Consider the following 21943-nt stretch of genomic DNA (forward strand, 5'->3'; position numbering starts at 1 on the left):
AAAAAAAAAAAAAAAAATCAAATTTGTTGTATGCACTAGTTTGTTATATTGTAGGTATTTTTTCCAATTGTCACGAACAGCGCTGGCCTCACGGGAAAAAGTAATTCCAACCTAACAACACAAAACCGGGGTGAAAACGATAATTGAGCATACAGTAAGTGTTTTCATTCATAGTTGTTGTCATGGTTATTTTGTACTATTTGATTATAATCTTTCCTCTTGAGATAAAGGCCGATTGTTTCCCTCTGCTACGTTGAATTCATTCGACTGAATGCCGCATGAACGCGGGCTCCCGAGCACATTTATACTCAAATACAAACAAATGGTGAGTCAAAAACTGTGTCTGTAATATCATTAATTACTCGAGGGAGACGCAGACATAGAAGAGAAAAATGAAAGGCAAGTACAGTAAAGAGGAGAGCAAAGGTAAGTCAGGCCATAAACAAACATCCAAACAGCACGGAGACCGCAATTAACCCAACCAACTACACGTGGAAATCTGATATGTGGCATTTTACAATCGAGTCAAACACGCACGACCGGCACATTGTCTAATTAATAACAGGAACCCCATCTCTGTTTATCATTATCTATTTCATCCAACCACAATGCTGATATGCCCCTCCCTCACCTTATATTACTACTGCATGAGTTCACTGACTCCAGTAAATGATCATTTGACTCCATTCAGTATGGATCTGGGTTACTGTTTACACTGTACAGTGTAGTTTGCTCAGTTATGTATACTGGTTCATAACTGCCACACGATTAGCTTTGTTTTAATCTTCATTTTAACATGAACCACATATTCACACATACTGTATATTCGTACCGTACAGTATATTCATGAATCACAATGTTGTTTTGCATCAGTTGAATGATTCCTCGTCATTTGACAGTGGGGGGAAAAAAATATTTCAATTTACTGGCACATAGTGCCCATTATATGATTCAATAAAAGCAATGACAGCAGTAAATTAATCGTATTTTGAAAGAAAGAAATGTAAGTCCTATTACAAAAATTCATTTTTTTTAGATAAAAAAAATGTGATAAAAGTATTTTATAGATCAGCGGTTGTATATTTTCGCGATTAAAGTTGGTATATTACAAACACAGTCGTATAGTTTTGAAAAAAAAAAAAGTGTATTTTGAGATAGAGTGCGAATGGTTGTTTGTTTTGATGTGCCCTGCCATATATAACTTTAAAAACTCCACACAAAGGACCTGACCCCATATTTTCACCCCTACCTTCAGAACTGTAAGGCAGACGCTTCAACTACTTCACTATGCTGCCAAAAAGTAAGGTTTCTAAATGAAATTTTCATTCTATTTAAATCCAACTCAGATACAGTGTGTAATGTCAATTATATGTGAATGAACTTTCAGACTGACCTTTAAGTCATTCATCAGGAATTATCTGATAAAGCAAGCGGATGGAAAAAAGTGTCAAAAGAGTCAACACGTTGGATACCACAGTTTATTCAAATGCTACCCGAGTGCCAAAAGACACAGTGATTAGATGCAAATGAGAAAAAAAAGTGATTTTCACCACTAACATACAGAATCAACATACACACACATACACGCGTACATTGTGTTACAATAGTTTGACTGCCAGTGATACTCGAGAAATTCAAAACCGCATAACTGCATCAGACAACTATTTTCTACTCAAAAATATCATTTAGTGACGGACTGCTAAAGCAATAAATCGGTTCCAAATTCAAAATCACACAGATTCGGTAGAAGTTAGTCTTAATGCTGATTAGGAGTCCGGTGTACAGTCATCAAAAAGGCTTACGATTGCTCAAAGATGTAAAATGGCAACCACTTCAGATACTTACCAACATAATAAATAAGTCAATAAATAATCACTGAAAACCTACATCACAAAGCACTTCCTACTTGCAATCACCTCCCGACAGCATTAACAGCTTTTACTGCATTTTCTAACAATTACCCTTATTTTGTTCCTTTTTCCATTTATTTCTAGAAAACCTAGGTCTGGGAATGTTCTTCTGGAGAAAACAATGGACAATACCCACAGACGCACGTCTTGGCAGAAGATTCTAGCCGCAAAGCGAGAACCAACTCCATATTTGTTTCCATTTTCACTTCTTGTCGGTGCCAGGTCTTCCAGGTCCATGAAGTAAGTCTTCCTGTTCTTCTTCTTACATTCTGTCATCCTCTCTCTCATGACGTTCGTCTTCCCTTTGTTAATTGCGTCTCCAAACCCTAACCCTCTGGCCACTGAAAGGTACGTGTCCGTCATAGGCCTTTGCTACAATAGTCCTTTCATTTTCACGCTTAAAAGTACAGCAGCGCTAATCACGTGATGAGTTGAACTCCCTTGGCAGATGACTGTATGCGTGACTAGCTGTAACATGAAGGCACAACTCATATTAAATGTTCAATGTGGAGTTCATTAAACAACAGTGGGGCCCAATGTCGACTTAATATGAATAAAGTGATCAACTACACTGGTATTTTCAACACTTCCTTGCTTCGTGCCATGCAATATAGGGGGTCCTTGGTTTGCGAGGTTCCGAATGGCGCGCAACATAAGAATACGTCATCACGCAGCAGAAGAAAGCCCCCTCACTTACTGAGTCCAGCTTTTAAAGGTCCAAAAAGGAGATCATCTGATGGTGCCAGATCGGGTACGCCTGGGGGATGGGTCATGGTTGTCCAGCCAAAGGAACGCATGACTTCGTCAGCTCCTTCGCTTGTCACGGAGGTCACTCGAAGCGGGCGTTTGATCTTCGCCTATGATCCTGGACACCCACTTTCTGACCGTTCTGTCGAGCTGATTACTTTTTGACTGCCCCGTAAATTGGGCAATAAATGTCTAGGGTACCTGCACAATGTAATAATAGCCAACCTAGCGACATTTCCACCTTAAATATGCTCAATTTTCTTTATTATTTAGCTCCACGAGCGGGTCAAAATATTAGAAACACCTCTCTGCTCGGCTGCGAACGACACCCACGATAATAAACATTGTAAAATGAATGCCTCTTTGATTATGTCAAAACTGAGTATTGTTATCTTTGTAAAGGCAGAATTGTCATTAGATTGCGCAGGTGGGCCTAATGCAGCCGGTAACATCCGAGGTCACTCATCCTCTCGAACTGATTGATTTTTCCTCAGGCGACATTGGGTCAGATCTGTTCGAAATGACATTGAGCCTTCGCCCCTTACTCAATCAAAGTTTTGGCACAAGCAATGTTTCAACCAAATAAAACATTTGGGCTACATTCAAATCTTTTAGTCAAATCTTTTACATCAAACCTTCCTTCTATTTCCACCATCACTCCCTTCACCTCTTGTCGTCATCATCCTCCTGTCACAAAATATCCAACTTTTTAAATGCAACCCTTGCCCAAGAGCCTCAGCAGCAGGGAAACCAGGACATCCCGGAATCTAGGAGCTGATGATCTGACCCGACCAAGTCTCGTGCTTGCTTCCCGGCTTCAGGTGCGTGATCACCACCTCCACCGCCTGGATCTTCTGCATCTTGGGGGGAATGGGGCAGACCCTGTACGTCACCTCGTCGCCTTCCATCGGCACGTACTCGCCCTCAATGCTATCGAGGAGGGCAGAATCGACATGTTCAATTACGTCGTCAAATTACATCATATATGAACAGAGAGAGATGCACGCTTTATTGTTAATAATCTACAATTAAGGGACAGCTTTCTTGTCCCGAAGTGAACTAAATTGTGAGTACAGTAGAAAAGATATGGAAAAAGTAACTTTTGACGTGGATGGATGAACAATGGTCACCCTATGGACAGCATGTGGAATGAGCAGGTGTCCCAATACTTCTGTGTGTACAGTAATCCTTTGATATCGTGTTCCAGACCACCCCAGCAATAGACAAAATCCACAAAGTAGTGACCAAATATTTATTTTGTTATTCCTATTGTATATATTTTCAAGCTTCATGCATATAATACCAAAATATATGCATGTGAGGTGCAGGCAGTACAAATGTGTGTTTGTCTGCTTGGGGTCGCCATCCTCATGTTGTGCAGTACTGTAGTATCTAAACTACCTGTGACTCAATGTGTGTGGCTGTAAAAGGCGGGGCCCGGCCTGTTGTGTGACGTGGGACTCAGTGAATCAGAGTGTAGAGTTGGCTGGCTGTCACATGGCTAACCTGTTAGCCACTCTGCGTGTTGAGTGACACAGCTTCAGATGCGGCAAACGGCAAGTCCTGTGTGAATATGTGCTTGTATTTATTTTCTTAGTGTTTGTTCAATAAAACGACTGAAAGTGCACCGGCGGTTGTGTCTATCCTTGACCACTAGCGAGTTTATTACAATAGGTTCTACGTGGCAATGGGAGGCTATATTCAATTAGGAGTTTGTGGTACACATTGTACTTTGCATTCATTTATTAAGTGTGAAATAATCTGAAACTTTGGATATCCTCTGTTTTCCATTGACTCTTTACTCCTGGCTCGCACTTATTGCTCTGCTCTGCTAAATAATCACCACAAAATCCCACAATATAGAGAATAATCCCTGTTAAAAAAAAAAAAACGCAATATAGCAAGGGATGACTGCATGACTCAAATTTGATTTGAACACAAATGAAACAAAGAACTATAAGACTCACTCACTCTGAAACGTGGACAAAGATGTCTTCTCCTCCATGAGAGGGTCGAATGAATCCATGACCCTGCGAGCGAGAGAAGTTCTTACACACGCCCTTGAACACGGGACCCGATTTGGCTCGTACTGTCCTGCACACAACCAGAACGGATAGAAGTGAGGACACATGCACTTTTAAGCGCAGGCCATAGTTTGCATTGTGAATGACTCAATTTACTATATGATGAAGCTCAAATGCACTATAACCTTCAGAGGTGAACTTAATATGACCTCTAAACATTTGAATGCACGTGTCCATCTCTTCTTTGTTTCAGTACTTTTTGCTTGCTGTTGTCTAACAAGGAGCTGACTGGCAAAATTCACAACAGTCCATGAATATTTTCAAAGACGTCCAAAAAAAAAAGGGCAACTCACGCCGAGAATGTGCGTGTGCGTTTGGTGGGCAGCGGGCTGGGCAGCTCTGCGCCGGGCTGAGGGGGCTTCCGCTCCCTCTCCCAAACTCTGCTTCCCTCCCGCAGGAAGAGAAAGGAGCTCTGACGCGGGGTGCGCAGGGAGGCGAGTGGCGGCGGGGGGTCTTTTGGCGACGAGGGGTCAGTGTCGGACATCTTTGCTTGCGTGAGGGCAGGCGGAGGGTTACGCCCCATGCGTGGCGGGCATGAGCAACGACTGAAATAGAACAAAGAAATACAGGAGGTCAATGCTAAAATTGCATCATTACAAGCCATTGATTGAGTAATTGTCCACGATCTATACTGCCTGTCGCAGGTTAACTACAACCTATGCCAACTGACTTTGGGCAAGACGCTTGGCACACCCTGGACTAGTCGTCAGCCAATCACAGAGAACACTTCAGACAAACATTCACGCCGATCTCACAGCACACCACCAAAACGAAAATCTCACCAAAAGTATAACTACTGAATTAATGACGATCTCGTCGCCCGCTTTGCCAGCATATCGTCGTGGCATCTTGGTGCCAAGGAACTATGTTGAAGTGAGTTTAGGAGCTTCATGTAGCGTTTTGACACCACTTTGTGGCATCTATATGCAATAAAGAATATCCATCCATCCATTTTCTGAGCCGCTTCTCCTCACTAGGGTCGCGGGCGTGCTGGAGCCTATTCCAGCTGTCATCGGGCAGGAGGCGGGGTACACCCTGAACTGGTTGCCAGCCAATCGCAGGGCACATCGAAACAAACAACCATTCGCACTATGGGCAATTTAGAGTCTCCAATGAATGCATGTTTTTGGGATGTGGGAGGAAACCGGAGTGCCCGGAGAAAACCCACGCAGGCACGGGGAGAACATGCAAACTCCACACAGGCGGGGCCGGGGATTGAACCCGGGTCCTCAGAACTGTGAGACTGACGCTCTAACCAGTCGTCCGCCGTGCCGGCCAATAAAGAATAAACATTTTTTAAATAAATTATATATATTTGTTTTATGATGGACAACTAGTTTTAAACAGAAGTCAAGAAAAAAATGAGGCCAGATTTATGTGGACCGCAGGCCTTGAGTTTTGACACCTGTGCACTAAATTCAACATTTGAGTCTATTTAGGGAGCAGATGGTATGCACCAATACAACCCCACGCCCCTCCCCCCGCACGCACACACGCACACAGAGTCGGCTGCCCCGATTTGATAAGTCACCTAAATAATTGAACAACTTGGCCCTTTTTGAGCTCTTTTATTAGCAGGCTTATTAAGGCCATGGAAGAGCGAGTGGACTTTGCTGCTGCTGCTCGACTGTGAGTGGATGAAAGCTTCCGTTATCAATGCACACTACCGAAATGCTCAACACGCACTATTGAAACACTCTCATAAACACTTCTGAAATACTCTCACACGTACTACTGACATTTTTTTCGCTCACACGCGCACACACATCTGTTTTTTTTTTCGCTCACAAACAGATTAAATGGTTTCACATCGTTTGAAACGCTCTCACACAGTTTCATACACAGTAGTGTGTATGAGAGCGTGCTTGTGTGTGAGTGGATGAAAGCTTCCATTATGAGGGGCCTTTAGAGGAAAATTCAGGATTACATCATGCATTTAACTGAAACGCTCTCATGCAGGGTACTGTAACACTCTCACACATATTTCTGAAATGTATTCACTCACACCGACAACTGAGACAGCGTCATACATACTACTGAAACGCTCTCATACCCTACTAAAATGCTCTCACACTTGCTACTGAATTTTTTTTCACTCACTCCCACAACTGAAATGCTCTCATACACAATACTGAAACACTCTTATACACACAACTGAAACACTTTCATTCACACTACTAAAATGCTCTCATACATACTGCTGATTTTTTTCCACGCACACTACTGAAACCCTCTCACACACTCCTAATTTTTTTGCACACAATTGTAACGCACTCATACACTACTGAGAGACTCTAATCCACACTACTGAAATGCTCTCATACATAACAGACACTCTCACAATACCACTGATTTTTTTTCATTCATACAAACAAATGAGAATGCTCTTACACACACTACTGTGACTCTCACATGGACACTACCGAAACACTCATATAAACACTACTGTAACGCTCCCACAAACACGACTGAAACACTCGCACAGACTGAAAATAATTCACTCACAATTGAAACACTCTTGCACACGCTAGTGTTTTTTTTTAGTCTTTTAGTAGTGTGTGAGAGCCTAGTAATCCTGAATTATGTCTCTGACACCCCCTCATATGTCATCTTCGTCATCATCATCATCGTCATCATAATGTCAGGCTAGAGATGAAACAGGAGGTGCAAAGCAGAGTGGCAGGGTGGGGGAGACACACACACAAAAGGCCAAAAACACCCCGCACCCTCCTCCCATGTGCACTGAAAGCATGGCATTGTGGTTGTCTGTTCATCAGTATGGCAGACACGTTAACAGACACTCACACACACACACACACTTGAAACTTTACACACACCATATGTCTTGCCAAGATTAAATAATTCATAACACTAAAACCCTTGAGGCGTTTTATTTCTAGAACATTCTCTGCGGCAGCTTCCCCACGCAAAGATTGATGATGACTATTAGATCGAACCAAAGCAAAAAAGGGTGTTAAATCAGTGCAGGTTTTAGCTGTTGTTGTTCTAATAGCCTTACAAAAGCGACAAAGAAAGGAGTTATCCGGGATGTCTGCCGCCCATCTTCACCATCATCATCATCATCACTGGGTCGATATAACTATCGCATTACTTACGGTCACAGACGATCTGGTGTCAATCAAAGGTGCAGCACAGACGACGATGTCATTAAATCCGTCCACAGTGGACGCGGTGGTGATTAAAGTCCGTGGATTTATTTATTTATTTATTTTAACTGTGTGGGGATGCGACGCATGCAGGCGGGACCAGATCAGAATGGGAGAAGGGAGGGTGGGAGCGGTTGTTAAAGGGGGGGCGGGTGTTACCCAAAAAAAAAAACCAAAAAAAAGATTCACCACAATACACTGAATTCTTTGTTGGAGACATTTGGATGCAAAGCATGGGGCTTTCAATGCAGACTTGGGATTGATTGGTTGTATCACAAACAGATTCAGTGAACTTTAATTGCACTTTTTTTTCTCATATGCAATTTTTGCTTTCAAACATGGTTTAATATTTTGTATTCCAAGAGTGACCCAGTTATATTGCAATATAAATGGGTAGATATAATAATAATAATATATAATATATATCACATTTTCTACAGGCATTTTAATAAATGACATCATGAAAAACTTAATTTAGTTCAGTAGTTCACAACGCACGGTAAAATATTTGTTTTTATTCTTTTTATAATTTGGATGATTGGCATATAACTAACACAAACACTAAATTCACCATCTCAAGACATAGAAAAGGACCTAAGAACAATGAAAATGATTTTTGAAAAGTATTTATCTATGTGTTTCATGAATCCACACTGCAGTGTAAATTAATTTTTCAACCATGACTTTTTCAAAGTGTTTCTTATTGTGGTTAGCGGCATGTCCGTGACCTAGTGGTTAGCATGTATGCCTCACAGTTCCCAGGTTTTGGGTTTGAATCCGGCCTTCCGGTTTCCTCTGTGGAATTTGCGTGGGTTTTCTCCGGGTACTCCTGCTTCCTCCCACATTCCAATAACATACAAGAAAATGGATCTATTATTGTGCTTGTTTTCATACTATGGCTTTTCTCACACCTCCCAATTTCCTGCAGACAAAGCTTTGTAAGCAAAATATTGGTAACCCGTCTCCATACAAGGCAATGCACACTTTATAACCACACATATAAAACCATGAGGTGAGATCTGTCAGTATTTATTCTACAACCCATTCCGGTCTCCATAACATAGATCATCTGGGAGAAACAAAATGCATATAGACAAGAAAGTTTACATGAAAGTGAATTAGAGCCAGAGAGCAGATAACCATGGCATGTTTAAACATCTTTCCCCTCATCAGCTGAACAAAACTTCATCTGACAGTTTAATTTTTACATACATACATACATAATTCAGTGGTAACAGTATTACATCAGCTTTGTTTCCTAGCCCTCAGTAACCTTTCCATGTTTTGGGGGAGGGGGGGCATCATGAGAGCATGGAACAAAAAGTGTTTTGATGAATAAACCTGGAAAATAAATATAGGAAAGGGGAGACACTTCACATTCAACCCTTAATTATTATTTTTTTCTTTTTTGGTACAGAGGGAGGACAAATGAGCAACAGACATTGTGATAGAATATTCCTAAAAACAAACCCAAAACACTGTTGGGGGAGTTTGATATAATTCAAGAAATGCTTAGTGGAAATCACAAGTTTGGTTCAATTGTTTTGAATAGTTCCATGATGACACTGCAGGTGTAAATGGTTGCAAACAAACAACTGTAGTAAAATGTGTGGCATGCACAACATTGCTCAACACAGCGACCTATTTGAATAAATCTGATCAAGCTGGAGCTCCAGCGGTCACATTCTGACCCGTTAGTATAGAACATTGAGAACATCAGCGAGCAGCTACATGTGGGCTCAAAGCTTAACCGGGCAGTGTCTCATTGTTTGACTTGGAGATATGTCACATACGTTATAGTGTCATGTACAGTATTGTGATGCATAACAGCAGTTGAAACATGACCACGGAGCAGTTGCTATTGTTTGATTGGACACAAGTGTGACATGTCAGGTTGTCTGCGAGGTATTCCGACACGTCAGTCTGATGCAGATCACGAAACAATCTTTATATAATGCTTCCCGACCACCCCCAGCTGAAACCCGCCCCCAGGGTTCATTCCTCAGTGCTGGAGTGTCTTCATCCTGTTGAGAGCGGAACCAGCTTTGAACCATTCGATCTGCGTTTCATTGAAGCTGTGGTTGAGCTCCAGGACATCCTTGGTGCCGTCGCTGTGCTTCACGACGGCGCTCAAAGGCTGAGTGGCAAGAGAAGTCTTATTAATAAAGCGGGATTGAAATTGCAGGTCCAAGTACACAATTCCGATTTAATGCCGAGACAGCATTTTCCCATGCATATTCAGGGTTAGACATTTTCACTGATTTTAGTGGGTGGGTGGGTGGGTGGGTGGGACATCCCCCGTCATTTGCTGAAAAACTCAATTTGCTGAATTTGTGTGCCGGACAAAACAATATCTTGGTGCCAAGGAACTATGTTGAAGTGAGTTGATGACTTTCATTTAAACTAAAGTAGTAATTTGGCACCATCTTGTGCCAGGGAACTGTTTTTTAATGTGTTTGGGCAGGCGCAGGCGTGTCGACATTACTATCAGTGTACGAATGACAATTCGATGACGTCAAGCTCACATTGACGGGATATATCCAACCTGCACATAACGGATTTTCATCCACATTTGGAAGATCCCCGATTCCGATCTGTACATATCAGATGCCGTGTGATTTCTTTCTATTTACGCCGCCAAAACACACATCCAAACTGTACCACTGGAGACAAGCAAAATATTTGCCATTTGAGCGATGCAGTGTAAATCTAGGCTACCAGGAAAATGTTCGGGCAGAACTTGAAATGATGCCGCTCTCACCTTTCCGGGAGTGAAGGTTTCAAGTCCATTAATGGAGATCTTGTCATCGGGGCAGATCTTATCATAGTCAGATGGATTGCTGAAGGTCAGAGGCAGCAGGCCCTGCTTCTTAAGGTTAGTTTCTAAAAAGGACGTAAAATGTCAGCCAAGCCACGGAGGTGAAAAAGATGTGCTGCACGTTACATTGGTGTACCGTGGATTCTAGCGAAGCTCTTCACAATAATGGCTCTTCCTCCAAGGTGTCTGGGCTCGAGCGCGGCATGCTCTCGGCTGGAGCCCTCGCCGTAGTTGTCGTCTCCCACCACAACCCACGACACGCTGTTGGCCTGCACGCAACGCGGAGACCTTGTCCTTCTTGTTCACAACAAGTTTAAGGTGCCTCTTCGGGCCTCACCTTGTAGTGACGAGCCACATCTGGCACACCTCCGTACTCCCCCGTCAGGTGGTTCTTCACAGAGTTGATGGCATCATTCTCGCTGTTGACGGCGCCGATCAGCATGTTGTTGGAGATGTTGTCCAAGTGGCCGCGGAACTTGAGCCAAGGACCGGCGGCGCTGATGTGGTCAGTGGTGCACTTGCCCTTCACCTGCAACACAGACGATGTTCCTTAATGGTGTCACGGAGGAGACAACCTGGTGGCAGCAGGTTGGTCATGTATGAGGCTCGGACCTTGATGAGAACCCTCAAGTCCTCGAGGTCTTTGCCGCTCCACCGGTCAAAGGGTTCCAGCAGCTGTAATCGGTTGCTCTCAGGGCTGACGTCCACCTTGAGGGCGGTGCCGTCAGCAGGCGGGTGCTGGTAGGTGTCCTGACCTGGGTCGAAGTCTCTGGCTGGGAGCTCATCTCCGATGGGGGGCTCCAGCTTGAATTTCTCGCCGTTGGCGGCCGTCAGGTAGTCGCTCTCTGGGTTGAAGTTTAGCGTTCCGGCGATGGCCAAGGCAGTGACAATCTACAGGAAATGACACGGATGACATGAAGAGTCAAACGGTACTGTATTCCCAAAAGCAGCGCAGGTAAAAGTCCTCAATACAGTGGAATTTTCAAAGTCAACTTTTATAATTAGCAATATTACCAAAATTTGGTTTAGGGTTAGTCTACTCTAAAAGCCTAGTACAGTGTCCTACTATTTAATGAAATGAGTTCTGTTAAAATAAACCTTTAATAATGGCTAGTCTTTAAAAGAAGGCACAATCTGTACCATGTTTTATTGAAATTAAATCGGATCCGGAGACACAGCGAAACATGAAAGCCATCAACTGTCACGTCCATCAATTGGTGCATTGCACAAGAAATTGATCATCACATGGACACTGTTGGATAAAGGATATCCATACAGACGTGAACATTATATCCACTCCTCATATTTGTCTATTATTTTGCAACAACTGTTCAAATGTACAGATTCTACAGACTTCATGTACAACAGGAGTTGGCAACACAGAATCTGTGTGGGAGATTAATTGTGTTTTAATTCTTATTTTGACAGAAGAATATCAATGACCTGGGAACTGTTTTAAAATGTGGCAAAAAAAAAAAAAAGCACAATAACTCAATTAACATTGTTTTCATCATTTATACACTTAACTCTTAAGAATGTTAAACTTTTACTTCAACATTGCTTGTACAATTTAGAAAGGCTTTATGATGCAAACTAATTTGTGTATCTTTACCTCAGGGGACGTGACGAAGGCGTGCGTTGCAGGGTTGGCGTCATTCCTGGCTGTGAAGTTTCTGTTGAAGGAGGTGACGATGGTGTTCTTCTCGCCTTTTTTCACATCACGTCTTCATACAAACAAACAGCGTGAGCACCAAAGAGACCAAATCTGAACCATTTTCCGATGGACTTTTGTCCCACCTGTCCCACTGTCCGATGCAGGGTCCACAAGCGTTGGCCAAGACCACACCTCCGACATCTCCAAGGATCTTGGACTAGACAAAAGCAATAACGTTAGATTTGAATCTGCATCGGCAACGTAAGACATTAAAAGGGCTTCTTTCTGTAGCATCACTCACGTAACCATCTCTTTCAATGGTGGCGCGGATCTGCTCCGAGCCGGGTGTGACGGTGAACTGAGCTTTGCACTTCAGGCCTTTGTCCAAAGCCTGTTTTGCCACAGAGGCGGCGCGGCCCATGTCCTCATAGCTGGAGTTGGTGCAGCTGCCAATCAGACCTGATACGATCAGGAGCGGGTAAATCAAAAACTTTTGCCGTGATCAAACATTTTATAAGGCTCTGAGGAAACGATTTGGATTACATGCAGCAAAATAATGACTTCTTACCAACTTTGACCTCCAATGGCCAGCCATTCTTCTCAGCCACGGAACCCACGTCAGACACTGGGTGAGCCAGGTCAGGAGTGAACGGACCGTTGATGTGGGGCTTCAGCTGCAAAAAACAACGTATCGGCACATTTACAAACATTTCACTGCATAACCTAACGACTTCCAGAGCTGCAGAGGGAGTCTCTGTGACTCTGTATCATCTACAAGGTTATTTTAGATTGCCCTCGATTACTACTGCTGAGGGACTCCTGTAGTTTGTTTTCATAATATGCCACCTCCGCCCAGTTGCCGCAAACTTAATAAAATAGATTAATACAAATTCTAAAGTGTGATTAATCAGATTTTTAAAAATGTATCACTTGACAGCCCTAATCGGGATATCAAATTTTGTCCATACCGCACAGTCAGGCATCTTTACAAACTAATTTTATTTGGATCATGTTCAAATAAAGATGACAAAGATTCAAATTAAATTGTGAACAATGTTTTTTGGATAGATTTTTTTCCCCCCCACTTGATTTGGCTCATGTTAAACATAATCCAAGTACTGTAAAAGTACAATGGTTCATTGACTGACAGTCGGTTGTAGGGAAAGATTCTATCAGGTCCTAAAAGACGGTGGGGATCGGAGGATCTCGCTTAGGACAAGGATGTGTTTGTTTGCCAGAGCGCAGGTTAAGGAAGGCAAGCCATTTGCGCCCCACTTGCACAGGAAGTGGCGCCATCACCACAAGATGTGTGTGGAGGCAAAGGAGACAGGATAAAATAGGAAAACAAGAAGACGAGCTTCAGTCTTTGCCTGGGGCCGAATTGGAGGCAGACTCCATTCTCAAGACTGAACTTTTGCCATACATCAGTAATATTTTTTGTAACGGTTACATTAGTTAATAAATCAAGGAGGGTGAATCTAAAATCTAACCAGCTACATCGACCTTTCTGACTTAGAGGAATGGTTCCGCCCGTTTTTGTCCAGCAACAGCAACAGCCCAAAATAACTGCGTCAAATGGATTATTAGGAATTCAATCCATCCCACTTTGTATGGCATATTATCCGCTGAGATTTGAGGTCAAATATGACCGATTGGAAATAAAACACGGTCTTAAAAATGGAGACTGACCTCATCCAGATTGATCTCGATGACCTGGTCATACTCGCAGCCTTTATCTGGCACCAATAGATCGGAGTACTCATTAGCCAGAGCAGCGATCTCTGGGGGCATGAGATGAACGATCAATAACTCATATTTACAAGTCTGACAGGAACAATGAATCCTTTGTCCTTTTTCTGAACTTAAAATGAAAGACAATACCTTAAAATGATGTGACGAAAAGGTTCACATACCTCCACGTCCCGTCTTCTCCAGATAGGTCCTCATGCGGTGGTTGCAGGGGAACACTGAAGTTGTCGCGCCAATCTCTGCTCCCATATTGCAAATGGTGGCCATCCCTGCACACAAACAACATGAATCATTTCGTACAGGAGGACACTGCAGCGTCAATGTCTCTAAAATGCATTTTACAAAGCTATTTCAAAGAAGAAAAAAATAATTCTAATAGCAGCAGAATAGTAAAAAAACCAATTCTTTTTTTTTTTTAAGACACACCAGTGCAGGAAATTGAGTCGACACCCGGACCGTGGTACTCGACGATAGCTCCGGTGCCGCCTTTCACCGTCAGAATGCCCGCCACCTTCAAGATGACATCTTTTGGTGATGTCCAGCCAGAGAGGGAACCTGTCAGCCTCACCCCGATCACCTTCAAAGAATTGAGGAAGAGTGCTAAGAAGAGCAGTACAGCTATTGCTTTTCTGGGGACTCATAGGCAGGATTAACACTGCATAGTTCAAGTCACACACTTACAATCTATTTCTTTATCCAGGTAGGATATGTGTCATGGCAAGGTAAAAATTTAACAAAACCAAAAAAAAAATTAAAAAAAAGTGGGGAATCCGACATCTTCAGATCATGATCAGGCCTCTTCCAAAAATCCAATTTGGATCACATATGCAGCTTCAACTTGCAGAGCAGATAAACCCAATCAAGCTTGACATCATCGAAATACATGCTTCAGTGATCAATACACACCCATGTCTGCTCATAAGATACAAAGATTAAAAAACACCCACTGTAAATCGAAACTACAGCAAAAGCATAGAAAATTACATGTGATGTAAAGATGCTAGATCAGAGATGAATCCATGATTAAATAAGGAAAAGAATTGCCTCCAGTGGTGATTCGAGTAATGTGGCAGTTTCCCTCATTTAAGTTTAAATCAAAGTCAGCCAAGGCTAAGTAAACGTAAGTAAAGCAACATTTAATATTTGTGTTATTGTTTGCGTCCCCGTTGACGCTGGTGGAGTTACGTGCAATTTGGGCGTCTGCACATGCAGGCTGTTTCACGTATTGCGTCAGTGTAAACAAAGTCACATGGGATGCGTGTCACTTGAAATGTAATCAAAAAAAATAATGATTTGATTTTGGGTCATTGGACCAGCAGTGGAAATCTAGCCAAAGAGACAAATGTTGGTCCTCATTCAGCAACTTACTCTGAAGCACGCACTTGTGGTTTTTAGGCATATTCTGATATTTGCGTTGGATTTTAACTAAGATCAGACGCTTTAAACACTCAAAAGTGGGCCGAAAACATCACAACAAAAGAGGTCCCTCATGGATAGTGAATTTAAAGAATAAACCAGAAAAGGGTCTTTCTGATTTTGTGTGTGAGATGAAACGCTCCTCTGCCGACTGACATTGGGACACTTGAGTTCCCAGGGGATCCCCGCCATGACATCCACAGCATCAGCGCCTCCGACTCCGATGCAGATGGCACCAAGTCCGCCACCGTTTGGTGTGTGGGAATCTGTGCCGATGAGCATCACACCTGGATAAGCGTAGTTCTCCAGGATGATCTGAACACACAAAATATCTTAGCTAACATTACAACTATTGCATTTTAATTCAAATTTAAGATTGTGTCATAATTCTTTACCTGATGGATGATTCCAGAACCCGGTTTCCAGAAACCAACTCCATATTTTGCACCTGCACTTGCCAGGAAGTTGTAGACTTCTTGGTTTACTTCCTAGTTTGAGATGAACACACATGAAGCTTTTCTTTCGACTTATTCCAACAACATTAGTGCATTGCGCCAGCCGCAAACTCACCTTCGCCCTGGCCAGATCCTGATCCCCACCAATCTGGGCCTCGATCAGGTGGTCGCAGTGGATGGTGGACGGAACCGCCACCTGCGCCAGGCCACTGCTGATGAACTGGAGCATGGCCATCTGCGCGGTGGCGTCCTGCATGGCCACGCGGTCGGGACGCAGGCGCAGGTAGGTGCGCCCGCGATCGATCTCTTGGTTGTGGGGGTCATCGAGGTGGCCGTATACGATCTTCTCTGATAGGGTGAGAGGTCGGTTGAGTCTGGGTGGGAAGAATAGGAACAAGCGTTATTTGTTAGAAGTCAGAAAGATGAGGGGGTTCCTTTCTTTCATTGCAGTTGTTGCGCTGCGTTTAAAGACTTTTTTTCGAAAGGGTAATTTCAGGGAGATTGAGGTCTTTCATTACTTACCCATGCCTAAAATATTATGAAATACTGTATGTCTAAATCTGCTACAGAGTTGACAAAACGTTACAGTGAACCCCCGCTTATTCACAGGTGTTAGGGACCAACTATCGCTGGAAATGCTACTGGGGCGCCATCTGAGGGAAAAATAACCTCATTATTTCAATACGTATTAACATGGGGTTGTGTAATAAGTATATAAAATAGTTCGGTACTGGTACTTTTTTTTTTTTTTATTATAAACACGAAGGGTTCAGCGTCAACTCAGTTTTGACTTTCACCACATTTCCCATGTTGTCAATATGCAATTGCTTGGCGACTGGACGTTAGCGCGCCACTGTACCCCAAATGCTGAAGTGTGGCGTGCATAGTCCATTGCCTACATGAATAATTCAACCCAAACTAGGATCCAAAACAGTTTAATATCATTTACAACATTTCCCTTAAAAATAAACAGCTTACAGATTATTTTTTTCAACACTCGCACGTATGTCGCTGCTTCGCAACCCCTAAAAGTACCCATTATTACTTTCCTATTAGCCATTTGATTACATTTTATACTTAGTGATTGACATCAGAAACATGGCTGGTTAGTCTCCGTGTGAGCATCTGGATCCAAGGTTTGGCCTTCTTAGCTGTTTGCAAGTGTTCTCATTCTGTATTTTTATAATTGACTGCTTGTCTCGTTAAGTGGCTGAAAGTGCATCATCGACTCTCGCTTCCTTTTTTTGTTTCCAACTGTTACTTTCCTTGCTCTTTGCTCAATTTTTTGCTATGATGGCTTGTTCATAACATTCCACACAGGAAAAGAAAATGTGAGGAAGCAGGGGGTCTCTCTATATGCTGTTGCGGAAAAACTGTGCCAAGGTTCAACCAAACATGATGTTGGGAGAGCAGTGATGCCTGTGGGCAAGAGGCAGGTAGACGCTAACCTTTTTCGCACGACGTCAACATTGGACTGGAGCTTCTCGTAGCTGATGAAAGAGGTGGGCTCGAAACGGCTCATGGAAACTTGGGCCTTGGCTCTGTAAGCGGCTGAGACGTGCAGACGCCGTGCGCCATGGCCCAGAGCAAGCTGGGGACGAATAGCAGACACATTTACACATTGTAAACGAAAATGTGTCACAGAATTAAATACATGTGAAAAAAATGTTTTACATTTTTTCAAAGGGGGAAAAAAAAATGGCAAAAAGCAAAAGGTTGGCTGAAAAAAATGCCAGAATGTTGCAAAGTTATGATGCGTTATGAAAAATTCATTGGCCTTTATCAGCCCTTTTCTTTTTTTAACACATTACAACATAAAACAAAAATAATGACAAAAAGATATTTTTAAAGAATCTGGGGGGAAAAAAGGGCTGATTTCTTCAGATTTTTCTCTCTGTTGTAAAAACAAATAGTAAAGGATAAGATATTCTAAAATTCTCAAATGTTCTGCCTGTAATTCATATATTTATTGTTTAAAGCGTTAAGTGACTGAAAAATAAGCTATTGTATTTGTTATATAGCTTATAAATGAATCAGCCGATGAATCGGTTATCTAAACTTTACTCTGCAAAATATCTGCATCGACATCGGCCTTAAAAAAAAATCCATATCGGTCAGACCCTAGTCAAAATTAACAAGTGTACTTATATGCTTGCAAAAATTAAATCTTACTCATGATATGACGACTTTATTCTCAGAGTATGTTTTCTTCTTTTCGATGTGGCCTTAGTAATTGTCATTTTGTGTTTGAGATTTATGAGATACGCATGGTTATGGCTTTTTTTCGTAAGGAGAGGCACAAATAAAAGCACCTGCCACCCACAAATCACACAGAGAGACATCACAAAAGCATAAACGACCAAATATAACTAATATATGCACCAAAAATAAAGCTACATTGGTAGCATCGTTGCAGCACCATATGAGAATGTATTTTGAAGTCTTTTTGAAAAAAAATTACTATAAAGTAATTCACAAACCTGTTGCATATCAGCTTTTCTGATGGTAATTTATATGCCATATAACATCCAAATCAACAGAATTATGTGTATATAGAGTATACTCAAATATTAATGTACTAATAATGAATAACAATTGTTTTGGTCAATCATTCTGCTCCCCCGTACGTCTAACCTTGTGGTTAACCTTGTCATATAAGATCGAACTCTGTGCACTATATAAAAGTCACTTAATAACTTTTAAGATTCAAGACTTCCATAAATTGCGTCTTTTAAAGTCAGTGTATGGTAGTATTGTTAAAATGTTAGCGCGATGCAAGTTGTTGCCCTCTGAATGCGCACATAGGGACGCGGTGACCCGGCTAGCTAGCTACTTGGTCGCTATTTCACTGCATGTAGAGCCGCAGAACGCCTCACTAAAGTGTTTCGATCTCATGCAAACACGAGAATAGGAAAATATAATGCAAAACATCAAAATGACAGCAACCACATCCTCAGTGATCAGACGAAAACAAGCAAATATGTGCCATACCTGAAGCCGCGCGACGGTGAGACAGTAAGTCGCCATTTTGTTCACTGACAAAGATGTGTCGCGTGTCAGTGACGTCACACACTTTATACGGCAAATGTTGCAGGTCCTTAAAGAACAAAAGATTTTATTTTTATGGCTTTACTTTTTCTCGACGTTTATTGTCATCACAAGATCATAATTTGAAACTTGTTGAAACATTAGTTTAAATAGAATAATTTAACGTATTCTATGGTAAATATATGCAGGAAATTATTTTAAATGTGGTGTTGGTTTATATGTAGCTGAAAGGATCTACACGCATTTGTACTTTTGTTTTTCTTTGGCTACAATTATTATATTTGTTGTATACCACCCTCAAAATTGTCAAATTATTTTTAGAGATAAAAATAAATATACCAAAACAAATGTTAAAAGACGGAACCATCAACTGGAGGATGCACAAGTAACTGCAGTTCTCATTTTAGACACGAAGTGGCGGTAATGTAAAATCGACGTAATTTGGTTTACGGGTTCAAAGGTGAATATTGACGTTGCTCCGCTACGTTCGTAGCATGGTAGCCAACAATGGCAAAGCATCATCCAGATTTGATCTTTTGCAGAAAACAAGCCGGTGTTGGTATGTTTTATTTATTTCTACGCAATATCTAACAACTTACTATTGTTGGTTTTCTTTTTTGTAGATGGCCGTTTTCGGACATATTTAGCGCGCGCTAATGCCATTCAATTTGCTAACAGTTGTAGCATGGACTTCATTGAAACTTAGCTTCGGAGTTAGCTCAGACATGCTGAAGTTGATGTCTGAACAATACAGTAAACAACATAGTCCTACTATATGCTTATTTTGTATGTAAGCAGACGATGTGTCGACTAGAGATGAAAGCATGAAGTGAAATGTGCTAAATGACTTGATTTCTTTGTTTGAATTCTGCAGCCATCGGGAGACTTTGTGAGAAATGTGAGTATTATATCTTATTTGTATTATTTATTTTGTTTGTAACCACAAGCTAAATTTGTTTTTGTCCTATATGGTGTTACAAACATTAATTTTGTGGTTAATTAATATTAATCAGTATTTGCCCAATGGGGAAGAAAGTATTAATGAGAAATAATTTATATTTTTTGGGTAAATGTTATATTTTCCAGATTTGTTGTCTTGTCGTAATATTACAACAATAAAGTTGTATTTTTTGTGTGGTAAAAGTAATAATTTTCAAGAATAAAGTCATATGCTGTATTAAAGTCGTACACTCCTACATTTTCAAGAAAAATAAAGTCATCTATTAAAGTCGTATACTTTAAAAAAAAACAAGGTTGTATATTATTCTGATCTAAAGTATATTTTTCAGAGAACAGTTATATACTGTATTATTTTAGGCTAAGATTGGTTTTGAGAATAGTTTTTTTTTTTTTTTTTTAAAGGTGCAAATTTTCAAGATATTTGTATATTTTTCTAGATTGCTGTATGTTTCCGAGATAAATCAGATGTTTTTTTTTTTCAGAAAACAGTTATATGCTGTATTATTTTAGGCTAAGATTGCTTTTGAGAATTGTTTTTTTTTAAGGTGCATATTTTCAAGATATTTGTATATTTTTCTAGATTGCTGTATGTTTCCAAGATAAATCAGATGTTTTCGGCATATGTCAGATAATTTGAGATAAACTAGATATTTTTAACATAAGTCGTATATTTTCAAGGTTTCAAGTTGTAATATTGCATTTTATGAAGGCCATTATATTTGAGAAATAAATACTATATTTAAAAATAAAAATGTGTATATTTTTGAGAGAACAGTCATTACCAGAATTTGTGATTATTTTAAGAAAAAAAAAGTGAAAGTATTTTTTTCAGTTGTCATAATATTACGAGAATAAAACACTATGCTTTTGAGAAAAATTAATGCATCTGTTGAGTAAAAATTTATTTGAGAGATTGTAAATGACAAAAATACATTTCTTTATTTCAGGATTAGTCAATATTACAATAGTCGTATATTTTCAACAAAAAAAGCGTGATTTTTTTTGTTTTTTTTAAATAAGTTGTATATTTTTGAGAATAAAGTCCTATGTTACGAGAATGAAGTTGTATATATTTTTAGATCAAAAGTCCTCATGATAATAATCTGATGTTTATGTGCCAAAATACTGACCATTTAATTCCCATAATATTTCGACTTCTGTGTCAGATATATACATCTTTACTCTCATAAAATTACCAATTACATCTAAAAAATATACAACTTTGTCGGATTTATACCTGTAAAATTACGACTTTAAAATAAATAATAATTTTCCTTTTTTTTTTTAACAATTTACAACTTTATTCTTGCAAATTTACAGCTTTTACCTCATAGTGTAATATTTTCCATGTGGCCCTAATACTCGTCCTAAATTTAAGAACAATATGCCTAACTATACTGCTCCCCTTAAGGTGATGGCAAGTGTGTCATCTGTGATTCTTACGTGAGGCCTTGCACGCTGGTCCGGATCTGCGACGAGTGCAACTACGGCTCCTACCAGGGACGCTGCGTCATCTGCGGAGGGCCCGGAGTGTCTGACGCCTACTACTGTAAAGAGTGTACCATCCAGGAGAAAGATGTGAGTTGTCAAACATTTCACTCCACTACTGAGCAACTGCAAAGCACATCATCATCCACTGACACGCTCTCGCTCTTTTACAGCGAGATGGCTGTCCTAAAATTGTCAATTTGGGCAGTTCAAAAACAGATCTGTTCTATGAGAGGAAGAAGTATGGCTTCAAGAAGAGGTGAAGATACTGTCCAGTCTTCATGTATTGACGTGTAGTTTAATGATTTCAATAAAAGATCTTTTATAGTCCTGTCCTAATTTGGGTTGAAATGCTTTGTCTAGTATATTTTAAAAACTGTTCTACCATTATTTACCACTCCCTAATCTGTATGTTGAACTAGTCACCTTGGATTGACAGCTCTGTAG

At 40.8% G+C, this 21943-nt stretch overlaps 3 protein-coding genes across 3 annotated transcripts; 1 reads left to right on the top strand and 2 right to left on the bottom strand.

Annotated features, from left to right (window-relative positions):
* Window positions 1–1464: 1464 nt before the first annotated feature.
* On the bottom strand, window positions 1465–8005 carry csdc2a (cold shock domain containing C2, RNA binding a). Its single transcript, XM_061755753.1, has 4 exons — window positions 7858–8005; window positions 5035–5286; window positions 4629–4751; window positions 1465–3587 (listed from the first exon to the last, which is right to left on the bottom strand). Exons 2-4 carry the CDS (start codon window positions 5262–5264, stop codon window positions 3425–3427), a joined length of 516 nt encoding a protein of 171 aa, XP_061611737.1. The 5' UTR covers window positions 5265–5286; window positions 7858–8005; the 3' UTR covers window positions 1465–3424.
* Window positions 8006–8921: 916 nt separating this feature from the next.
* On the bottom strand, window positions 8922–19056 carry aco2 (aconitase 2, mitochondrial). Its single transcript, XM_061756280.1, has 17 exons — window positions 18992–19056; window positions 17449–17591; window positions 16116–16374; window positions 15941–16033; window positions 15702–15860; window positions 14556–14706; window positions 14294–14398; window positions 14070–14161; window positions 12949–13054; window positions 12682–12839; window positions 12524–12597; window positions 12339–12450; window positions 11339–11617; window positions 11064–11255; window positions 10863–10995; window positions 10670–10791; window positions 8922–10045 (listed from the first exon to the last, which is right to left on the bottom strand). The coding sequence occupies exons 1-17, from the start codon at window positions 19025–19027 to the stop codon at window positions 9911–9913; spliced, it is 2349 nt and encodes a 782-aa protein (XP_061612264.1). The 5' UTR covers window positions 19028–19056; the 3' UTR covers window positions 8922–9910.
* A 401-nt stretch (window positions 19057–19457) lies between these two features.
* phf5a (PHD finger protein 5A) lies at window positions 19458–21835 on the top strand. The gene is made up of 4 exons (XM_061756220.1): window positions 19458–19607; window positions 19923–19946; window positions 21420–21586; window positions 21670–21835. Exons 1-4 carry the CDS (start codon window positions 19556–19558, stop codon window positions 21757–21759), a joined length of 333 nt encoding a protein of 110 aa, XP_061612204.1. The 5' UTR covers window positions 19458–19555; the 3' UTR covers window positions 21760–21835.
* Window positions 21836–21943: the final 108 nt, after the last annotated feature.

The sequence above is a fragment of the Phyllopteryx taeniolatus genome, chromosome 19, assembly GCF_024500385.1.
Source record: "Phyllopteryx taeniolatus isolate TA_2022b chromosome 19, UOR_Ptae_1.2, whole genome shotgun sequence".
Taxonomy (NCBI): domain Eukaryota; kingdom Metazoa; phylum Chordata; class Actinopteri; order Syngnathiformes; family Syngnathidae; genus Phyllopteryx; species Phyllopteryx taeniolatus.